Source organism: Hyla sarda, chromosome 8 (assembly GCF_029499605.1).
Source record: "Hyla sarda isolate aHylSar1 chromosome 8, aHylSar1.hap1, whole genome shotgun sequence".
NCBI lineage: Eukaryota > Metazoa > Chordata > Amphibia > Anura > Hylidae > Hyla > Hyla sarda.
The window spans coordinates 135884406-135902325 of NC_079196.1; the positions used below are offsets into that span (position 1 = coordinate 135884406).

Sequence of the window (17920 nt, forward strand, 5' to 3'; positions counted from 1 at the left end):
ATGCAGTTTTTATAATGGGGTAATTTATGGGGTATTTCTAATATGAAGGCCCTTCAAATCCACTTCAAAACTGAACTGGTCCCTGAAAAATTCCGATTTAGAAAATTTTGTGAAAAATTGTAAAATTGCTGCTGAACTTTGAAGCCTCTGATGTCTTCCAAAAGTAAAAACATGTCAACTGTATGATGCAAACATTAAGTAGACATATTGTATTTGTGAATCAATATATCATTTATTTGGGATGTCTGTTTTCCTTACAAGCAGAGAGCTTCAGAGTTTGAAAAATGCAAAATTTTCTATTTTTTCATCAAATTTACCACTAACATGAAGTAGAATATGTCACGAAAAAAACAATCTCAGAATCAGAATGAAAAGTAAAAGCATCCCAGAGTTATTAACCTCTTCAGGACATAGGGCGTATGGATACGCCCTGAATCCCGAGTCCTTAAGGACCGAGGGCGTATCCATACGCCCGTGGGAATTCCGGCCCCCACCGCTAGCCGATTGGGGACCGGAGCCGGATGCCTGCTGAAATCGTTCAGCAGGCATCCCGGCATATCGCCCAGGGGGGTCATTATGCCCCCCCATGTTGGCGATCGCCGCAGATCGCTGGACAATTCAGTCCAGCGATCTGCGGCGATTCCGGGTCAATCGGGTCTCCAGTGACCCGGTGACCCGGAATTACTGGCTGTTCTGGGCCGTCTCTGACGGCCCCGAACAGCCAGAGCCTGCAGGGGTGAGGTGGCACTGGTGCCACCTCACGATCGCCCTGATTCGTCGGCCGGATTACTGACCGACCAATCAGGGCGCCTGCTGCGGGTGTCACTCCCGCACCCGCTCCGCCCCTCTTCTGGAGGACGTGAGCGGGTGCGGGACGTGCACCCCGGGTGCTGGGGACCCCGATCCCCGGCGCCCCTGTTGGGATCGGGGCCCCAGGAGCAGCTGCGGCGGCGGCGGGACTGACCTGTGTGCCGGCAGCAGCAGGAGGTGAGTGACAGCCTCCTGCTGTTGCTTAGCAACAGCTCCCAGCATGCAAAAAGGGCATGCTGGGAGCTGTAGTTATGCAACAGCAGGAGGCAGACCACCACAACTCCCAGCATTGCCTTATGGGCATGCTGGGACTTATGGTTTTGCAACAGCTGGAGGCACATTCTTTCTATGGAAAAGTGTACCTTCAGCTGTTGTCTAACTACAACTCCCAGCTTGCACAAACAGCTAAAGTGCATGCTGGGAGTTGTAGTGGTGCATCTGCTGGCTGCATAACTACAACTCCCAGCATGCCCGTTGGCTGTCGATGACTGCTGAGAGTTGTAGTTTTGCAACAGCTGAAGGCACACTGGTTGTGAAACTCAGAGTTTTTTTTTTACCTAACTCAGTGTTTCACGACCGGTGTGCCTCCAGCTGTTGCAAACTACAACTCTCAGCAGTCACCGTACACCATGCACCGTACATGCTGGGAGTTGTAGTTTTGCAACAGCTGGAGGCACACTGGTTGTGAAACACTGAGTTAGGTCACAAACTCAGTGATACATAACCAGTGTGCCTACAGTTGTTGCAAAACTGAAACTCTCAGCAGTCACCGACAGCCAATGGGCATGCTGGGAGTTGTAGTTATGCAACAGCTGGATGTCCCCCCCAATGTGAACGTACAGGGTACACTCACATGGGCGGAGGATTACAGTAAGTATCTGGCTGCAAATTTGAGCTGCCGCAAACTTTCTGCTGCAGCTCAAATTGCCAGCGAGAAACTACTGTGAACCCCCCGCCCGTGCGACTGTACCCTAAAAACACTACACTACACTACCACAAAAAATAAAATAAAAAGTAAAAAACACTACATATACACATACCCCTACACAGCCCCCCTCCCCAATAAAAATGAAAAACGTCTGGTACGCCACTGTTTCCAGAACGGAGCCTCCAGCTGTTGCAAAACAACTCCCAGTATTGTCGGACAGCCGTTGACTGTCCAGGCATGCTGGGAGTTTTGCAACAGCTGGAGGCACCCTGTTTGGGAATCACTGGCGTAGAATATCCCTATGTCCACCCCTATGCAATCCCTAATTTAGGCCTCAAATGCGCATGGCGCTCTCACTTTGGAGCCCTGTCATATTTCAAGGCAACAGTTTAGGGTCACATATGGGGTATCGCCGTACTCGGGAGAAATTGTGTTACAAATTTTGGGGGGTATTTTCTGCTTTTACCCTTTTTAAAAATGTAAAATTTTTGGGAAAACAATCATTTTAGGTAAAAAAAAAATTTTTTTTTTTACATATGCAAAAGTCGTGAAACACCTGTGGGGTATAAAGGTTCACTTAACCCCTTGTTACGTACCCCGAAGGGTCTAGTTTCCAAAATGGTATGCCATGTGGGTTTTTTTTTGCTGTTCTTGCACCATAGGGGCTTCCTAAATGCGGCATGCCCCCAGAGAAATATTTGCGTTCAAAAAGCCAAATGTGACTCCTTCTCTTCTGAGACCTGTAGTGCGCCAGCAGAGCACTTTTCACCCCCATATGGGGTGTTTTCTGAATCGGGAGAAATTGGGCTTCAAATTTTTAGGGGTATTTTCTGCTATTACCATTTTTAAAAATAAAAATTTTGGGGGAAAACAAGCATTTTAGGTAAATTTTTTTTTTTTTTTTTTACATTTGCAAAAGTCGTGAAACACCTGTGGGGTATTAAGGTTCACTTTATCCCATGTTACATTCCCCGAGGGGTCTAGTTTCCAAAATGGTATGCCATGTGTTTTTTTTTTTGCTGTTCTGGCACCATAAGGGCTTCCTAAAGGTAACATGCCCCCCAAAAACCATTTCAGAAAAACGTACTCTCCAAAATCCCCTTTTCGCTCCTTCCCTTCTGAGCCCTCTACTGCGCCTGCCGAACACTTTACATAGACATATGAGGTATGTGCTTACTCGAGAGAAATTGGGCTACAAAACCAAGTAAAAATTTTGTCCTTTTACCCCTTGTAAAAATTCAAAAATTGGGTCTACAAGAACATGTGAGTATAAAAAATGAAGATTGTGAATTTTCTCCTTCACTTTGCTGCTATTCGTGTGAAACACCTAAAGGGTTAAAAGGCTGACTGAATGTCATTTTGAATACTTTGGGGGGTGTAGTTTTTATAATGGGGTCATTTATGGGGTATTTCTAATATGAAGACCCTTCAAATCCACTTCAAACCTGAACTGGTCCCTGAAAAATACTGAGTTTGAAAATTTTGTGAAAAATCGGAAAATTGCTGCTGAACTTTGAAGCCCTCTGGTGTCTTCCAAAAGTAAAAACACGTCAATTTTATGATGCAAACATAAAGTAGACATATTGTATATGTGAACCAAAAAAAAATTTATTCGTAATATCCATTTTCCTTACAAGCATAGAGCTTCAAAGTTAGAAAAATGCTAAATTTTCAAATTTTTCATCAAATTTACGGATTTTTCACCAAGAAAGGATGCAAGTATCGACAAAAATTTACCACTATGTTAAAGTAGAATATGTCACGAAAAAACAATCTCGGAATCAGAATGATAACTAAAAGCATTCCAGAGTTATTAATGTTTAAAGTGACAGTGGTCAGATGTGCAAAAAACGCTCCGGTCCTTAAGGCCAAAATGGGCTCCGTCCTGAAGGGGTTAATGCTTAAAGTGACAGTGGTCAGAATTGCAAAAAATGCTCCCGTCCTTAGGGTTATAATGGGTTCCGTCCCCAAGGAGTTAAGGGTGCCAATAATTTTGTCCAGCCTATTTTTGGAGTTTGGTGTCCGATTTTATGTCCGATTTGCTTTTTGTTCCTCCCTTTTTTTGTTTAGTTCCAATACACACAAAGGGAATAAACATGTGTATAGCAAAACATGTGTTAGGCTGGGTTCACACTACGTTTTCTCCCATACGGGAGCGCATACGGCAAGGGGGAGCTAAAACCTTGCGCTCCCGTATGCCTTTCTATGCGCTCCCGTATGTCATTCATTTCAGTGAGCCGGCTGGAGTGAAACGTTCGGTCCGGTTGGCTCATTTTTGCACCGTATGCGCTTTTACAACTGGACCTCAAACCGTGGTTGACCACAGTTTTAGGTCCGGTTGTAAAAGCGCATACGGCGCAAAAATGAGCCGACCGGACCGAACGTTTCACTCCGGCCGGCTCATTGAAATGAATGACATACGGGAGCGCATACGAAGGCATACGGGAGCGCGAGTTTTAGCTCCCCCCTGCCGTATGCGCTCCCGTATGGGAGAAAACGTAGTGTGAACCCACCCTTACTGAAATCTTTTTCTGTGAGAAATACTTCATTTTCTTGAAAAATTTCAGGGGTGCCAACATTTACAGCCATGACTGTATATGTGTGTTCATAATTCCTAAAAACACTACTTATGAGGTTGTTTACTTCTGACCCAATTCCCTGAAATAATTTTTATGGACTTTATATTTCCCAATGGCTTTGTCACTAATGACAATGTGAACCATAACTTCTGGTTAATCTGCAATATGCTGAACTCCAACAACACAGAAGACAACACAGTGTTTGGCATTCAGTCTTGATAAAAGATGACCAGTTAGCCTACCTAATATTAGAATTTCATACCACCATCACCTGTCTACTGCTATTTCTACAAGTCACTCACCTGATTGGTAGCAGAAACACCCTGTTATAGTGATTACAATGCACTGTTATAGTGATTTTAGCCTTGGACTTGCAATCCTATTCTCTTAACATTCCAGTACTTTCTAAAAAAAAAAAATTATTAATTCCTTTTGCTGACTGATTTATAGTCTAAAATTTTAAATGTTCTGACCTTTCAGGTTCACCTCTATTGCTAAAAGCCTTCAGCAAGTTCGCCAGCAGCTGAAGAAATTAGAGGAGTTGGAGCAGAAACTCCCACGTGATTGTGAAGATCCAATTACAAAAAACAAGCAAGCCTTCCAAGAGCATACACAGAATATATTTAAGCAACTGATACAAAGGTATGCTATCTTATATTGTTTTTTTTTTCTTCATGTATAACATGAATGTGTCTTCATATATAACATGAATGTGTCTACTTACTGTAGTTTGCATTAACCATATAAGAAAGTTTAAACTAGTATGAGACAACAACTTTTAGTTTAGTTTTTAAAGGGATTGTTGATTATTCAAAAAGGCAATTCCTCCAGCGATGGATGGATCCGTAGAGGACTACTCCATAGAAATCATTGTATGTAGACTTATAACTTTATCAGGTCCTAAAGAGCTTTGTAGGGGGCAGTGGCATGACGTAAGGGTGACCAGCATATCACATGATAACCCAGGTTATCATATGATTTGCTTGTTTAACTTTCAGCTCAGCTCAAAGGCCAATAGGAGACAGCAAGAGGAGGGCAGTTTTCCATAGGGGAAATCTAACATGCCGGTCAACGCAGTCTGAGCAGCAAAAAGAGAGAGAGAGAGAGAGTAGGCCACATTAAAGAGAGAGAGAGAAAGAAAGTGAGCAAGAGAAGAATAGAGATAGGAAAGACATTGTGCATGTGTGTGAACAGGAGCCAGGATCCTTAAGCCACAATTCTTATCCTGGATTCAGAATCCTTATCCTAACTATAACATTCGCAGTGCACAAATCCTATAGGGCTATGCAAGGATCCACAGCTAAGAAGTGATCATTCCCACCCTATGTGTGTGGGCTGATCATAGGGAGACCTCTTGTGCATTCCTACACAAATATAATCGTTTACTACAAACCCCAGCAAGCCTTTGTCAAGGCGCATAGAAAAAAAAGGCCAGAATAAGTACTAAATAGAACAAAGCAGTGCTGCGGCAATACCTACGCAAAGAGCCCTAAACGCAACATAGTGCTGATACCCACATATACAAGGATTAATCACAAAAAAAAGTATACCTACAGGCTGTAACATAGTAGCGTACTAAAAAGCGGTTCCTAGTTGTATGATAGCAGCAAAATAAAAACTTCAAGTGACACGCATTCGCTCTATTATTAACCTCTTCAGGACGCAGGGCGTATGGATACGCCCTGCATTCCGAGTCCTTAAGGACGCAGGGCGTATCCATACGCCCGTGGGAATTCCGGTCCCCACCGTTGGGGACCGGAGCCGGATGCCTGCTGAAATCGCCCAGGGGGGTCATTATGTCCCCCCATGTCGGCGATGGCATATCGCCCAGGGGGGTCATTATGTCCCCCCATGTCGGCGATGGCCGCAGATCGCTGGACAATTCAGTCCAGCGATCTGCGGCGATTCCGGGTCAATCGGGTCTCCGGTGACCCGGAATTACTGGTTGATCGGGGCCGTCTCTGACGGCCCCGAACAGCCATAGCCAGCAGGGGTGAAGTGGCACTGGAGCCACCTCAACATCGCCCTGATTCGTCGGCCGGTAAACCAATCAGCCGACCAATCAGGGCACCTGCTGCGGGTGTCACTCCCGCAACGCGCTCCGCCCCTCTTCCGGAGGATGTGAGAGGGTGCAGGACGTGGACCCCGGCAGCTGGGGACCCCGATCCCCGGTGTCCCTGTTGGGATCGGGGCCCCAGGAGTGACGGCGGCGAGGGACTGACTTGTGTGCGGCGGTGGGGAGCAGCAGTTGGAGGTGAGTGACAGCCTCCTGCTGTTGCTTAGCAACAGCTCCCAGCATGCAAAAAGGGCATGCTGGGAGCTGTAGTTATGCAACAGCAGGAGGCAGACCACCACAACTCCCAGCATTCCCTTATGGGCATGCTGGGACTTATAGTTTTGCAACAGCTGGAGGCACATTTTTTCTATGGAAAAGTGTACCTTCAGATGTTGTATAACTACAACTCCCAGCTTGCACAAACAGCTAAAGTGCATGCTGGGAGTCGTAGTGGTGCATCTCCCGTGCGACTGTACCCTAAAAACACTACACTACACTAACACACAATAAATTAAAAAGTAAAAAACACTACATATACACATACCCCTACACAGCCCCCCTCCCCAATAAAAATGAAAAACGTCTGGTACGCCACTGTTTCCAAAACGGAGCCTCCAGCTGTTGCAAAACAACAACTCCCGGTATTGCCGGACAGCCATTGACTGTCCAAGCATGCTGGGAGTTTTACAACAGCTGGAGGCACCCTGTTTGCGAATCACTGGCGTAGAATACCCCTATGTCCACCCCTATGCAATCCCTAAATTAGGCCTCAAATGGGCATGGCGCTCTCACTTTGGAGCCCTGTCGTATTTCAAGGCAACAGTTTAGGGTCACATATGGGGTATCGCCGTACTCGGGAGAAATTGTGTTACAAATTTTGGGGGGTATTTTCTGCTTTTACCCTTTTTTTAAATGTAAAATTTTTGGGAAAACAAGCATTTTAGGTAAAATTATTTTTTTTTTTTTTTACATATGCAAAAGTCGTGAAACACCTGTGGGGTATAAAGGTTCACTTAACCCCACTTAACCGAGGGGGTCTAGTTTCCAAAATAGTATGCCATGTGTTTTTTTTTGCTGTCCTGGCACCATAGGGGCTTCCTAAATGCGGCTTGCTCCCCGAGCAAAATTTGCTCTAAAAAAGCCAGATATGACTCCTTTTCTTCTGAGCATTGTAGTTCGCCCGTAGTGCACTTCAGGCCAACTTAGGGGGTACCTCCATACTGGGGTTACAAATTTTGGGGGGTATTTTCTGCTATTAACCCTTGCAAAAATGTGAAATCTGGGGGGAACACACATTTTTGTTTATTTTTTTGTTTATTTTTTTACATATGCAAAAGTCTTGAAACACCTGTGGGGTATTAAGGCTCACTTTATTCCTTGTTACGTTCCTCAAGGGGTCTAGTTTCCAAAATGGTATGCCATGTTTTTTTTGTTTTTTTTTGCTGTTCTGGCACCATAGGGGCTTCCTAAATGCAACATGCCCCCCAAAAACCATTTCAGAAAAACGTACGCTCCAAGATCCCCTTGTCGCTCCTTCGCTTCCGAGCCCTCTACTGCGCCCGCCGAACACTTTACATAGAAATATGAGGTATGTCCTTACTCAAGAGAAATTGGGCTACAAATATAAGTATAAATTTTCTCCTTTTACCCCTTGTAAAAATTAAAAAATTGGGTCTACAAGAAAATGCGAGTGTAGAAAATGAAGATTGTGAATTTTCTCCTTCACTTTGCTGCTATTCCTGTGAAACACATAAAGGGTTGAAACGCTTACTGAATGTCATTTTGAATACTTTGGGGGGTGTAGTTTTTATAATGGGGTAATTTGTGGGGTATTTCTAATATGAAGACCCTTCAAATCCACTTCAAACCTTAACTGGTCCCTGAAAAAAAGTGAGTTTAAAAATTTTGTGAAAAATTGGAAAATTGCTGCTGAACTTTGAAGCCCTCTGGTGTCTTCCAAAAGTAAAAACACGTCAATTTTATGATGTAAACATAAAGTAGACATATTGGAAATGTGAATAAAAAAAAATATTTGGAATATCCATTTTCCTTACAAGCAGAGAGCTTCAATGTTTAAAAAAAAGCAAAATTTTCAAATTTTTCATAAAAATTTGGGATTTTTCACCAAGAAAGGATGCAAGTTACCACAAAATTTTACCACTATGTTAAAGTAGAATATGTCACGAAAAAACAATCTTGGAATCAGAATGATAACTAAAAGCATTCCATAGTTATTAATGTTTAAAGTGATAGTGGTCAGAATTGCAAAAAATGTCCGAGTCCTTAAGGTGAAAAAGGGCTAAGTCCTTAAGGGGTTAAATATTTGTCAGTATTATTGGTTTCCTGAAACACATATAATATTTCCCTAGTTGGGAAAGCAGCAAAGTAAAAAGCACCTTTAAATGACTCACATGTGCCCTTTTAATACAGTTTCCTCAAACCTGCATTATGTCTTTCTTTTTGGGGCATAGCTACATTCCATGAGCATTAACATTCTTAAGTTATTGTATATTTACATTTTTTGGGTTGATTAAACTTGCCTTTTACCTACCTGGTTGTAAGAAGACTAACCTCCAAAGCCATTTTTGGTAAAGGAAATGTTGGACGGGGTAGAGGACTGGCCATGTCCTCTGCCAGTAAGAGTGTTGGTGCCAGTACTTGCACCAATACAGGTAGCAGCAACAGCAGCCGGGTGCCTGGTGGTAATAGGAGCAGCGGCACTCACTGCCTGACAGAGATTATGTGCTTTTACTGGATGATCTGGCTTTTCTGTACTGGATGAGTCATCAGTATTCTGAGGAGGCAGAGTACTTTGTCAATATGACGGTGAGCCACCTATCAGTGGATTCCTCCTCATCTACAATCACATGACATGGTGGAAATGTCCATCCTAGATGCTGTGTATCCTCATTTCTGTCTTTGTCTCTGCTATGCAGAAGGATAGCACTAGCCACGAGGTGGAGTTGTGTGAGTAGTGTCAAGCTTTGGAGTGTGCCCAAGAAGTTCATGCAGAGAGGAGTGGTGTGATGGTAGCGGAACAACCTATATTCAACATTCTCAATCACAGCATATGGAGAAGACAGACCATAAAATGGTGGCTGTGCCTTCCTCAAAAGGTGTAATCCCTAAAGAAATACTGCGAGACCTGCGTGATGGTGCCCTTGACTGATTCTCAGGGGTAAATGATTATCCTGGGACTTAATGTTCCTTGTAGGGATGTCCCGATACCATTTTTTTAAGACCAAGTACGAGTACCGATACTTTAATTCTAGTACTCGCTGATACCAAGTACGAGTACTTTTATTTTAAAGGGAATCTGACAGCAAGGAGACGCGGTTTTTGGCGATGCTTACCGTATGATATGTGGGTTCTTGTTGTGTACAATGGAGGCGGCTGCTGTAATATCATATATAAAGTATCCCCTTACAGACATTAGCAGCAGCCCCCCTTGTAGAAAGCAGCCCCCTGTAGACTACAGCACCCCCCCTTGTAGACATTAGTAGCAGCCCCCCTGTAGACCTCAGCCCCCCTTTAGACAGTGGGCCTCCATTTAAACAGCAGCAGCCCCCACCAACTGACAGCAGCGGCAGCAGGGCCCCCCTTTAGACAGCAGCAGCAGGGCCCCCCCTTTAGACAGCAGCAGCAACCCCTCTCCCTCCCCCCCCTGTAGACAGCAGGGCCCCCCTTTAGACAGCAGTAGCAGGGCCCCCGTTTGGACAGCAGCAGCAGGGCCCCCTGTTTAGACAGCAGCCCCCCGGTAGACAGCAGGGCCCCCCGTTTAGACAGCAGCAGCAGGGCCCCCCATTTAGAGAGCAGCAGCAGGGCCCCCATTTAGACAGCAGCAGGGCCCCCTGTTTAGACAGCAGCAGCAGGGCCCCCCCTTTAGACAGCAGCAGCAGGGCCCCCCTGTTTAAACAGCAGCAGGGCCCCCGTTTAGACAGCAGCAGGGCCCCCCGTTTAGACAGCAGCCCCCCCCTGTAGACAGCAGGGCCCCATGTTTAGACAGCAGTAGGGCCCCCGTTTAGACAGCAGCCCCCCTCCCCCCTGTAGACAGCAGGGCCCCCCGTTTAGACAGCAGCTCCCCTCCACCCATGTAGACAGCAGGGCCCCCTCCCTCCCCCTGTAGACAGCAGGGCCCCCCCCTGTAGACATTAGTAGCAGCCCCCTCCTTGCAGACAGCTCACCTGTGGCTGTCCTCTGTCAGGTGCTGCCGCTCCACTGTCCCGTCCTCCCGATGGCGTCCTAGGTCACTGTTCTCCCGTCCTCCCGATGGCGTTCTATGCCACTGTTCTCCTGTCCTTCTGATGGAGTCCTATGGAGGAGCATGTGACAGATATGTCACTCTGCTTCCTCCTTAACTTCCTGTTGGGCACAGGGAAGGAAGTGGAGTGACGTGTGTGTCACATGCTCCTCCATGGATGGGAGAACTGGGCAGCGAAGCGGCACCAGATATCGGACATGGTATCGGGGACTTAAAACGAGTCCCCGATACTATGCAAATGGCTAGTATTGGTATCGGGACATCCCTAGTTCTTTGTAAACTTCTTTCCTTGGAGGTGGCGAAGATTCTAGCCCCAGATCTTAAAGCATCGCTGAATGCCACAGTGACGGCTTCTCTTGCACAGATCCAGGGGGAATTCTCACAACACTTTGCCTGAACTGGAAGACTGCTTAATCATGATGGAGGACAAGCTTGCTAACACAAAACTGCAACTGCAGGCATCTTACAGTCTTAAAGCCATCCAGGAAAAAACTGAAGATCTAGAAAATCGCTCTGAGAGGAGAAATATCAGAGTGGGCTTATCGGAGTCTTTACCTCAGAGCCTACTCCATTTCATCTTTTCAGAAGAAATTCCAAAGGCTCTGGGCATTGGACATTCTTGTTTATTGGAGAGAGCCTACTGGCTGGGCGCTCATCCAAAGAGACCTCATGGAGCAAAAGCAGACACTAAAGAGCCCTATTTGTGGCAGACCATTGCAAAGTACCTCAACTACGCAGATAAAGCAGAGATCATGATGGGGTATCCGAAGCTGACAACCACTTTCTTAATCCACTGTCATAAAGTTCAATGATTTTTCTGCTGATGTGGCAAAGCGTCGCAAGATATTCTCACCAATTTGTGCCCAATTGTATAATCAGCAAACTCACTTTCAACTAATATATCCAGCAAGCCTCATTGTTGTCAAGTCGGATGGATCGTACTCCGGAAGAGGCGCAAGCAGTGCTGAATTTACGCAAAGCGGTGGTCTTGGCATCTACATCCCAGTTGGATGGGATTAAGAGAAGAATGAATACTCCTCCAGAACAACCTGAAGAACCTTCATGACCTGAAGGGAACTTTATTATACGCTTATGTTCCAGCTTCTATAAATGAGATGCCATTAGTCATGGTGTATTGACTTTTCATGTTTATTTTTTTGTTTTTTTTTTTTTTTTTGCTGAGTTTATAGTTTTTCCTAAATTTGATTCTAACTATATTTCCTTAGATTCCCTAGGTGTCCACCTATGCATACAGCCTGATATTATCAGAATTAGTCTGCTTTATTATGTTTTATTACATATTGTCTGATCTGGATGCAGGACTCCTTTCTCTGGGGATTGATGTAATTTTATAATACTGTACTGGCTATCCTGCCATATTCAATCCACGTTTACTCTTGGGGACATATTCTCTTACTTTGTCCTCACATAATCCCCACATCTATACCCCTCCATCCTATCCTACCTCTTCCCCGCCTAGAGTGTCTTTCCTTATTTTATACCTTATTATCTTGTCTTCCTCTCTAACCCAGGAGTGAGGGATAATTGCAAATCTGCTAGTATTCAGTAGTGATTGTCTTTATGTGCCTCTTGCAGCTTCTCACCTAAGAGTATGGTATTGTGAAATTGTGTGTTGCTCTCCCTCTTCCCTATTTTTAATTATCTCCCAATATATATATATATATATATATATATATATATATATATATATATATGAATATGCAAAGCAGCTCATTACACCGCCTTCTCAGGTAGTGTTCCCTGGTATCAGCTTGTCTCCTGTTACGGAATATAAAAAGCTGATCAGGATTTATGACAAGCCAGACTACTCCCCAAAAGGGAAGTTTCTACCGATCTGCAGACAGCTGTTTCGTGGTTATTGAAAGAGCTTTATTGCCCGTTCAGTCATTACAAGTCATACAATAAATTACAATCACACAAAGCATGACAGTACAATACACAGCAAAGGTTCCCTAAGCTATACATCGCACATCATGCTACTCTAACACTCCGCTCAATCCTGTAATAGAAAAGCACAAGAGATCGAACAACAAAACAATACAATCTGTGATCGGGGTAGGGGGGTGGGCTGTGGGGCGGGGGCGGTATGGGCGACTATGTGGGGGTGGGGAGGGGGTGGATCACAGGGCCAAACTGCTGGGCTGTATCTTCAAGGAGACATGGGTGAAGGAGAGGGGTCTTCACTCCTTTTCTTCCTCATCAACGGCCGGGCTGTTCAAGATGGAATAGTCTCTAAGCAGGCTCTTGATGAACCTGCGGCAGTCCCGGACGGACATGTTCTCCCTGTTGATCATGAGGCGGTTCCTGGCAAGCCACACTGCGTCCTTAAAACAGTTCATAAGGCGCAGGCCTCCTGGATGGCCTCCACGTCGTAGGTCCCAGGGAACAGACCGTAATGCACCGAATGGTACGATAGGCAGTTCCTGGGTACAGAGTCTCTAAGTTCATGTTCCAGGGTGTCCAACAGACCCTGTGCAAAGGGGCACTGCCAAAACACGTGCAAAGATGTTTCCTCCACATAGGGGTACCGGGGGCAGTACCGGGTTGTGCACAGGTTGCGGGCATGCATGAACGACCTGAGAGAGAGTCCTCCCTTGACGGCCACCCCCGACAAGTCCTTGTGTCCATTGGTAAGCCGCTTTGAGGCCACATTATTCCAAACTGTCTCTGCAGTGGCTGCGGGGAGTCCCGGAACCAGCTCGGTCAAGTCCTTAGCTCGGATGAGCTTGTGGATTGTCTTCGGCTTCCATAGGTCAGGTTTCTGTCCTTCCAGCTGGTGCTCCCTCACAAACCAGACAACATCCCCATAGAACCAGGGAGCATTCCAGTTGTAAGGGATGGAGCTGTCCCACCTGTCCCACCCCAGCTGTCTCCAGAGGGGCATGAGAAACAAGCGAGAAATGGACCTGCCCACAGAATGAGTTACACTTCTCACCCTTCTCCAGGTTCTCCACCTTGGAACGAAAGACAATTTGCTTGGATTCCTCCTCAAAGTGCCTTTTCAAGCTCTTTTTGGCCTCCTCCAGTTCCTCCCTGACGTCCCAGCCACACTGGAGCAGGGACCGCAGCTCGCGCTGCAGTTTCCTGAAGTCCCACTTCTTAGCACACGTCTGTTGTCTGCCTTTTGCCTGAAAGAAACAACGGAACTCGACTTTAACATATTCCCACCAATCGCTGATGCAGTTAAACAGACATTTGTCATTACACCATACAAGGTACGCATCCCTAAGTTCCTCCATGACCTCCCTCTGCTCCAACAGGGCACAATTCAACTTCCAGGAGCCTGGGCCAGGTGGGAATTCATGGCCCAGAGTCCCCCAAAATCGAATGGCCCTGTGGTCAGAGAAGAAGCAGGGGACCATAGAGTACGACACCTTTCTGACTGCTCTCGAAATGAAGACGAAGTCTATCCGAGAACGGAGCGAGCCATCGGGGCGGCTCCACGTATAGTTTACGGAGCTGTTCCCAATGGACCCAACAACGTCCCGCAAGGATGCCTCTGTCACCATCTCAATCAGCAGCTTAGACGTCACGTCCAGGTTGGCGGATGTGCCAGAACTGCGCCCGTCCACCTCAATGGGGCAGTTGAAGTCACCACCCAACACTACTGCCCTAGTGGTGGTGAGCTCAGCCCGCAGGGCCTGGAGAACCTCCAGTCGGACATCCCTTTCAGTGGAGGCATACATGTTGATGAGCCGCACGGGCTCACCCGCCCAGGAACCGTCTGCGACGAGAAGTCTGCCACAGACTAGCTCCCGGACGGAATCAAGTGCAAAGTTATCCCCCCTGATCAGGATGGCCACCCCCGCAGACCTACTGTCACCCCCACCAGACCAATAGGAAGGGCCGTGAGGCCACTGCCTGGCCAGATGGTTGTAAGACCTAGAAGCAGACAAAGCACATTACTGCAGCATGTAAACATCACACCTCTGAGAATCTAAGAACGTAAGGACAGTCTGAAATCTAAACCTAGCTCTAATACTCCTCACATTAATGCAGAAGATGTTGAGATCAGCCATGGGAATAAAAAGAGTGGTTAGTTCAGATACTAGTTACCACTCTGGTCGGGTGGGTCCTCTTTTAATTGAAAGAGCTTTATTTTCCGTTCAGTCATTACAAGTCATACAATAAATTACAGTCACACAAAGCATGATAGTACAATACACAGCAAAGGTTCCCTAAGCTATACATCGCACACCATGCTACTCTAACACTCCGCTCAATCCTGTAATAGAAAGGCACAAGAGATCGAACAACAAAACAATACAATCTGTGATCGGGGTGGCGGTGTGGGCGACTATGTGGCGTTGGGGAGGGGGCGGATCACAGGGCCAACCTGCTGGGCTGTATCTTCAGGGAGACATGGGAGAAGGAGAGGGGTCTTCACTCCTCTTCTTCCTCATCAACGGCCGGGCTGTCCAAGATGGAATAGTCTCTAAGCAGGTTCTTGATGAACCTGCGGCAGTCCCGGACGGACATGTTTTCCCTGTTGATCACGAGGCGGTTCCTGGCAAGCCACACTGCGTCCTTAAAACAGTTCATAAGGCGACAGGCCTCCTGGATGGCCTCCACGTCGTGGGTCCCAGGGAACAGACCGTAAAGCACCAAATGGTACGATAGGCAGCTCCTGGGTACAGAGTCTCTGAGTTCATGTTCTAGGGCGTCCAACAGACCCTGTGCAAAGGGGCACCGCCAAAACACGTGAAAAGATGTTTCCTCCACGTAGGGGTACCGGGGGCAGTACCGGGTTGTGCACAGGTTGCGGGCATGCATGAATGACCTGAGAGAGACCTCCCTTGACGGCCATCCACGACAAGTCCTTGTGTCCATTGGTAAGCCGCTTTGAGGCCACATTATTCCAAACTGTGTCTGCAGTGGCTGCGGGGAGTCCCGGAACTAGCTTGGTCAAGTCCTTAGCTCGGATGAGCTTGTGGATTGTCTTCGGCTTCCATAGGTCGGGTTTCAGTCCTTCCAGCTGGTGCTCCCTCACAAACCGGACAACATCCCCATAGAACCACGGAGTGTTCCAGTTGTAAGGGATGGAGCTGTCTTACTTGTCCCAGCCCAGCTGTCTCCAGAGGGGCATGAGAAACAAGCGAGACATGGACCTGCCAGCTGAGCCAGTCTTTTCAACAAGAGTCCGTTGCACGGTGACACATGCAAAGGAGGCCCTCAGCAGAGTGGGGATGTCGGGTATTCCCTTCCCACCCTTGCGGGGCTCCTTGTACATCACAGTCCTCTTGACTCTGTCCATTTTGCCCCAGATGAAGCAAAACACTGTCCGGGTGATGGCCTTGCAAACGGTGGTATGGGGAGGCCAGGCCTATGCGGTGTACTGGAGCACAGGCAAAACTTCACTCCGCAGGACAAGTGCCTTGCCTTCCATCAAGAGCTTTCTGGAGCTCCACAGTCCGATCTTCGAGTTTATCCTTCCTAGTCGGTCTTGCCAAGACTTAAGGGCCGCTCCTTCCTTCCCGAACCAGACTCCAAGAATTTGAATGAAGTCCGGCTTAACCGTAAAGGGGAAGGGGGCGGAAGAAGCCAGGTGCCATTCCCCAAAGAGCATGGCCTCCGACTTCCCGCAGTTGACTTTTGCCCCCGAAGCTCTGCCGAAGTCCTCGCAGGTCTGGACGAGCGCAGTCACCGAACGCTGGTCAGCGCAGAAGACGGTCACGTCGTCCATGTAGAGCGAGCACTTAACCTCGTAGCGATCTGGTCCTGGTGCGGTGATCCCTCTGATCTCTCCATTCTGCCGGATAGTCTCAGGGAAGAGCTCTATAAGACAAACAAAAAGAAGAGGTGAAAGAGGGCAGCCTTGTCTAACCCCTGAAAGGATGGGAAAGGGGTCAGTCTTCCAGCCATTCACCAACACCGTGCTGTAAATGTCAAAATACATAACGTTAACAAATGAGCAAAACATCTTCCCCAGACTTAGCCTGCGCAAAACCCTGTCCATGAATGCGTGGGAGACACGGTCGAACGCCTTCTCCTGATCTAAGCTGACCAGGGCGGCGCAGCCTGACCAGGGCGGCGTGTCTCTCACAAGGGCAAGGCTGTCAGCAATCCTGCGACCAGGAATGCCGCAGGTCTGCCCCATTACAGGTTTCAGCCTGTTGGCCAGCACCTTGGCAAGGATCTTGTAGTCCGCGTTCAGGAGAGAGATGGGACGCCAGTTTTTCAGGTCACATCTCTCCCCCTTCCGCTTATACAAGATCGTGATCATCCCTTCCCTCAACGACGGAGGCATTCTGCCCCCCACCACCATCTCCTCGTACACCTCCAACAGGTCTGGACAGATCAGGTCACCCAGCGCTACATAGAGCTCGGCCGGGAGACCGTCACTGCCCGGGGTCCTGCCGGGCTTAAAGGATTTAGCGGCAGAGAGCAGCTCCCCCACCATCAAGGGATCGTCCATAGCCGCCGCACCTGCGGGATCAACAACGTTAGTGATACCTGACAGGAACCTCTCGGCGGCTTCGGGGTCGGATGACTTGGGGGCGTAGAGGTTGCCGTAGAAGTCGGTGACGACCCCCACTATCTCCTCCTGGCCCCTCCTCATGTGTCCGGTCTCATCTCGTAGCTCAGTCAGGGGCGTGTGGCCAGCATGGAGCTTCCTGAAAAAGAAAGAGTTACACTTCTCACCCTTCTCCAGGTTCTCCACCTTGGAACGAAAGACGATTCGCTTGGATTCCTCCTCAAAGTGCCTTTTCAAGCTCTTTTTGGTCTCCTCCAGCTCCTCCCTGACGTCCCAGCCACACTGGAGCAGGTCCACCAGGGACCGCAGCTCGCGCTGCAGTTTCCTGAAGTCCCACTTCTTCGCACACGCCTGTTGTCTGCCTTTTGCCTGAAAGAAACAACGGAATTCGACTTTAACATATTCACACCAATCGCTGATGCACTTAAACAGACATTTGTCATTACGCCATACAAGGTACGCATCCCTAAGTTCCTCCATGACCTCCCTCTGCTCCAACAGGGCACAATTCAACTTCCAGGAGACCAACTAAAAGTGATAAGTTTACCTCAGGGAGAGGCCACCACTTCTGGTGTGACGGAGCTTCAAAAGGCCAATTAGCACTCCGCAGGCAACACCAGAAGTGATGGCCTCTCCCTGAGGTAAATACTTATCCCCTTTAGTTGGTCTAAGGCCTCTCACCTCAGCCAAGCCAGATCACCCTGCTCTGTACTGACAAGTGGCAAACACAATGAAACAGCTGTCTGCAGATGGGTAGAAACTTCCCTTTTGGGGAGTAGTCTGGCTTGGC

The 17920-nt window shown here is 47.5% G+C and overlaps 1 protein-coding gene across 5 annotated transcripts in view; it reads left to right on the top strand.

Annotated features, from left to right (window-relative positions):
* Positions 1–17920, top strand: part of STAT1 (signal transducer and activator of transcription 1) — a 1320138-nt gene that overhangs the window by 541651 nt on the left and 760567 nt on the right. For all 5 annotated transcript variants that reach the window (XM_056535944.1, XM_056535945.1, XM_056535942.1 and 2 more), the window contains one exon: positions 4798–4959. In XM_056535944.1, coding sequence (XP_056391919.1) covers positions 4798–4959 — 162 coding nt within the window. The remainder of the gene's footprint in view (positions 1–4797; positions 4960–17920) is intronic.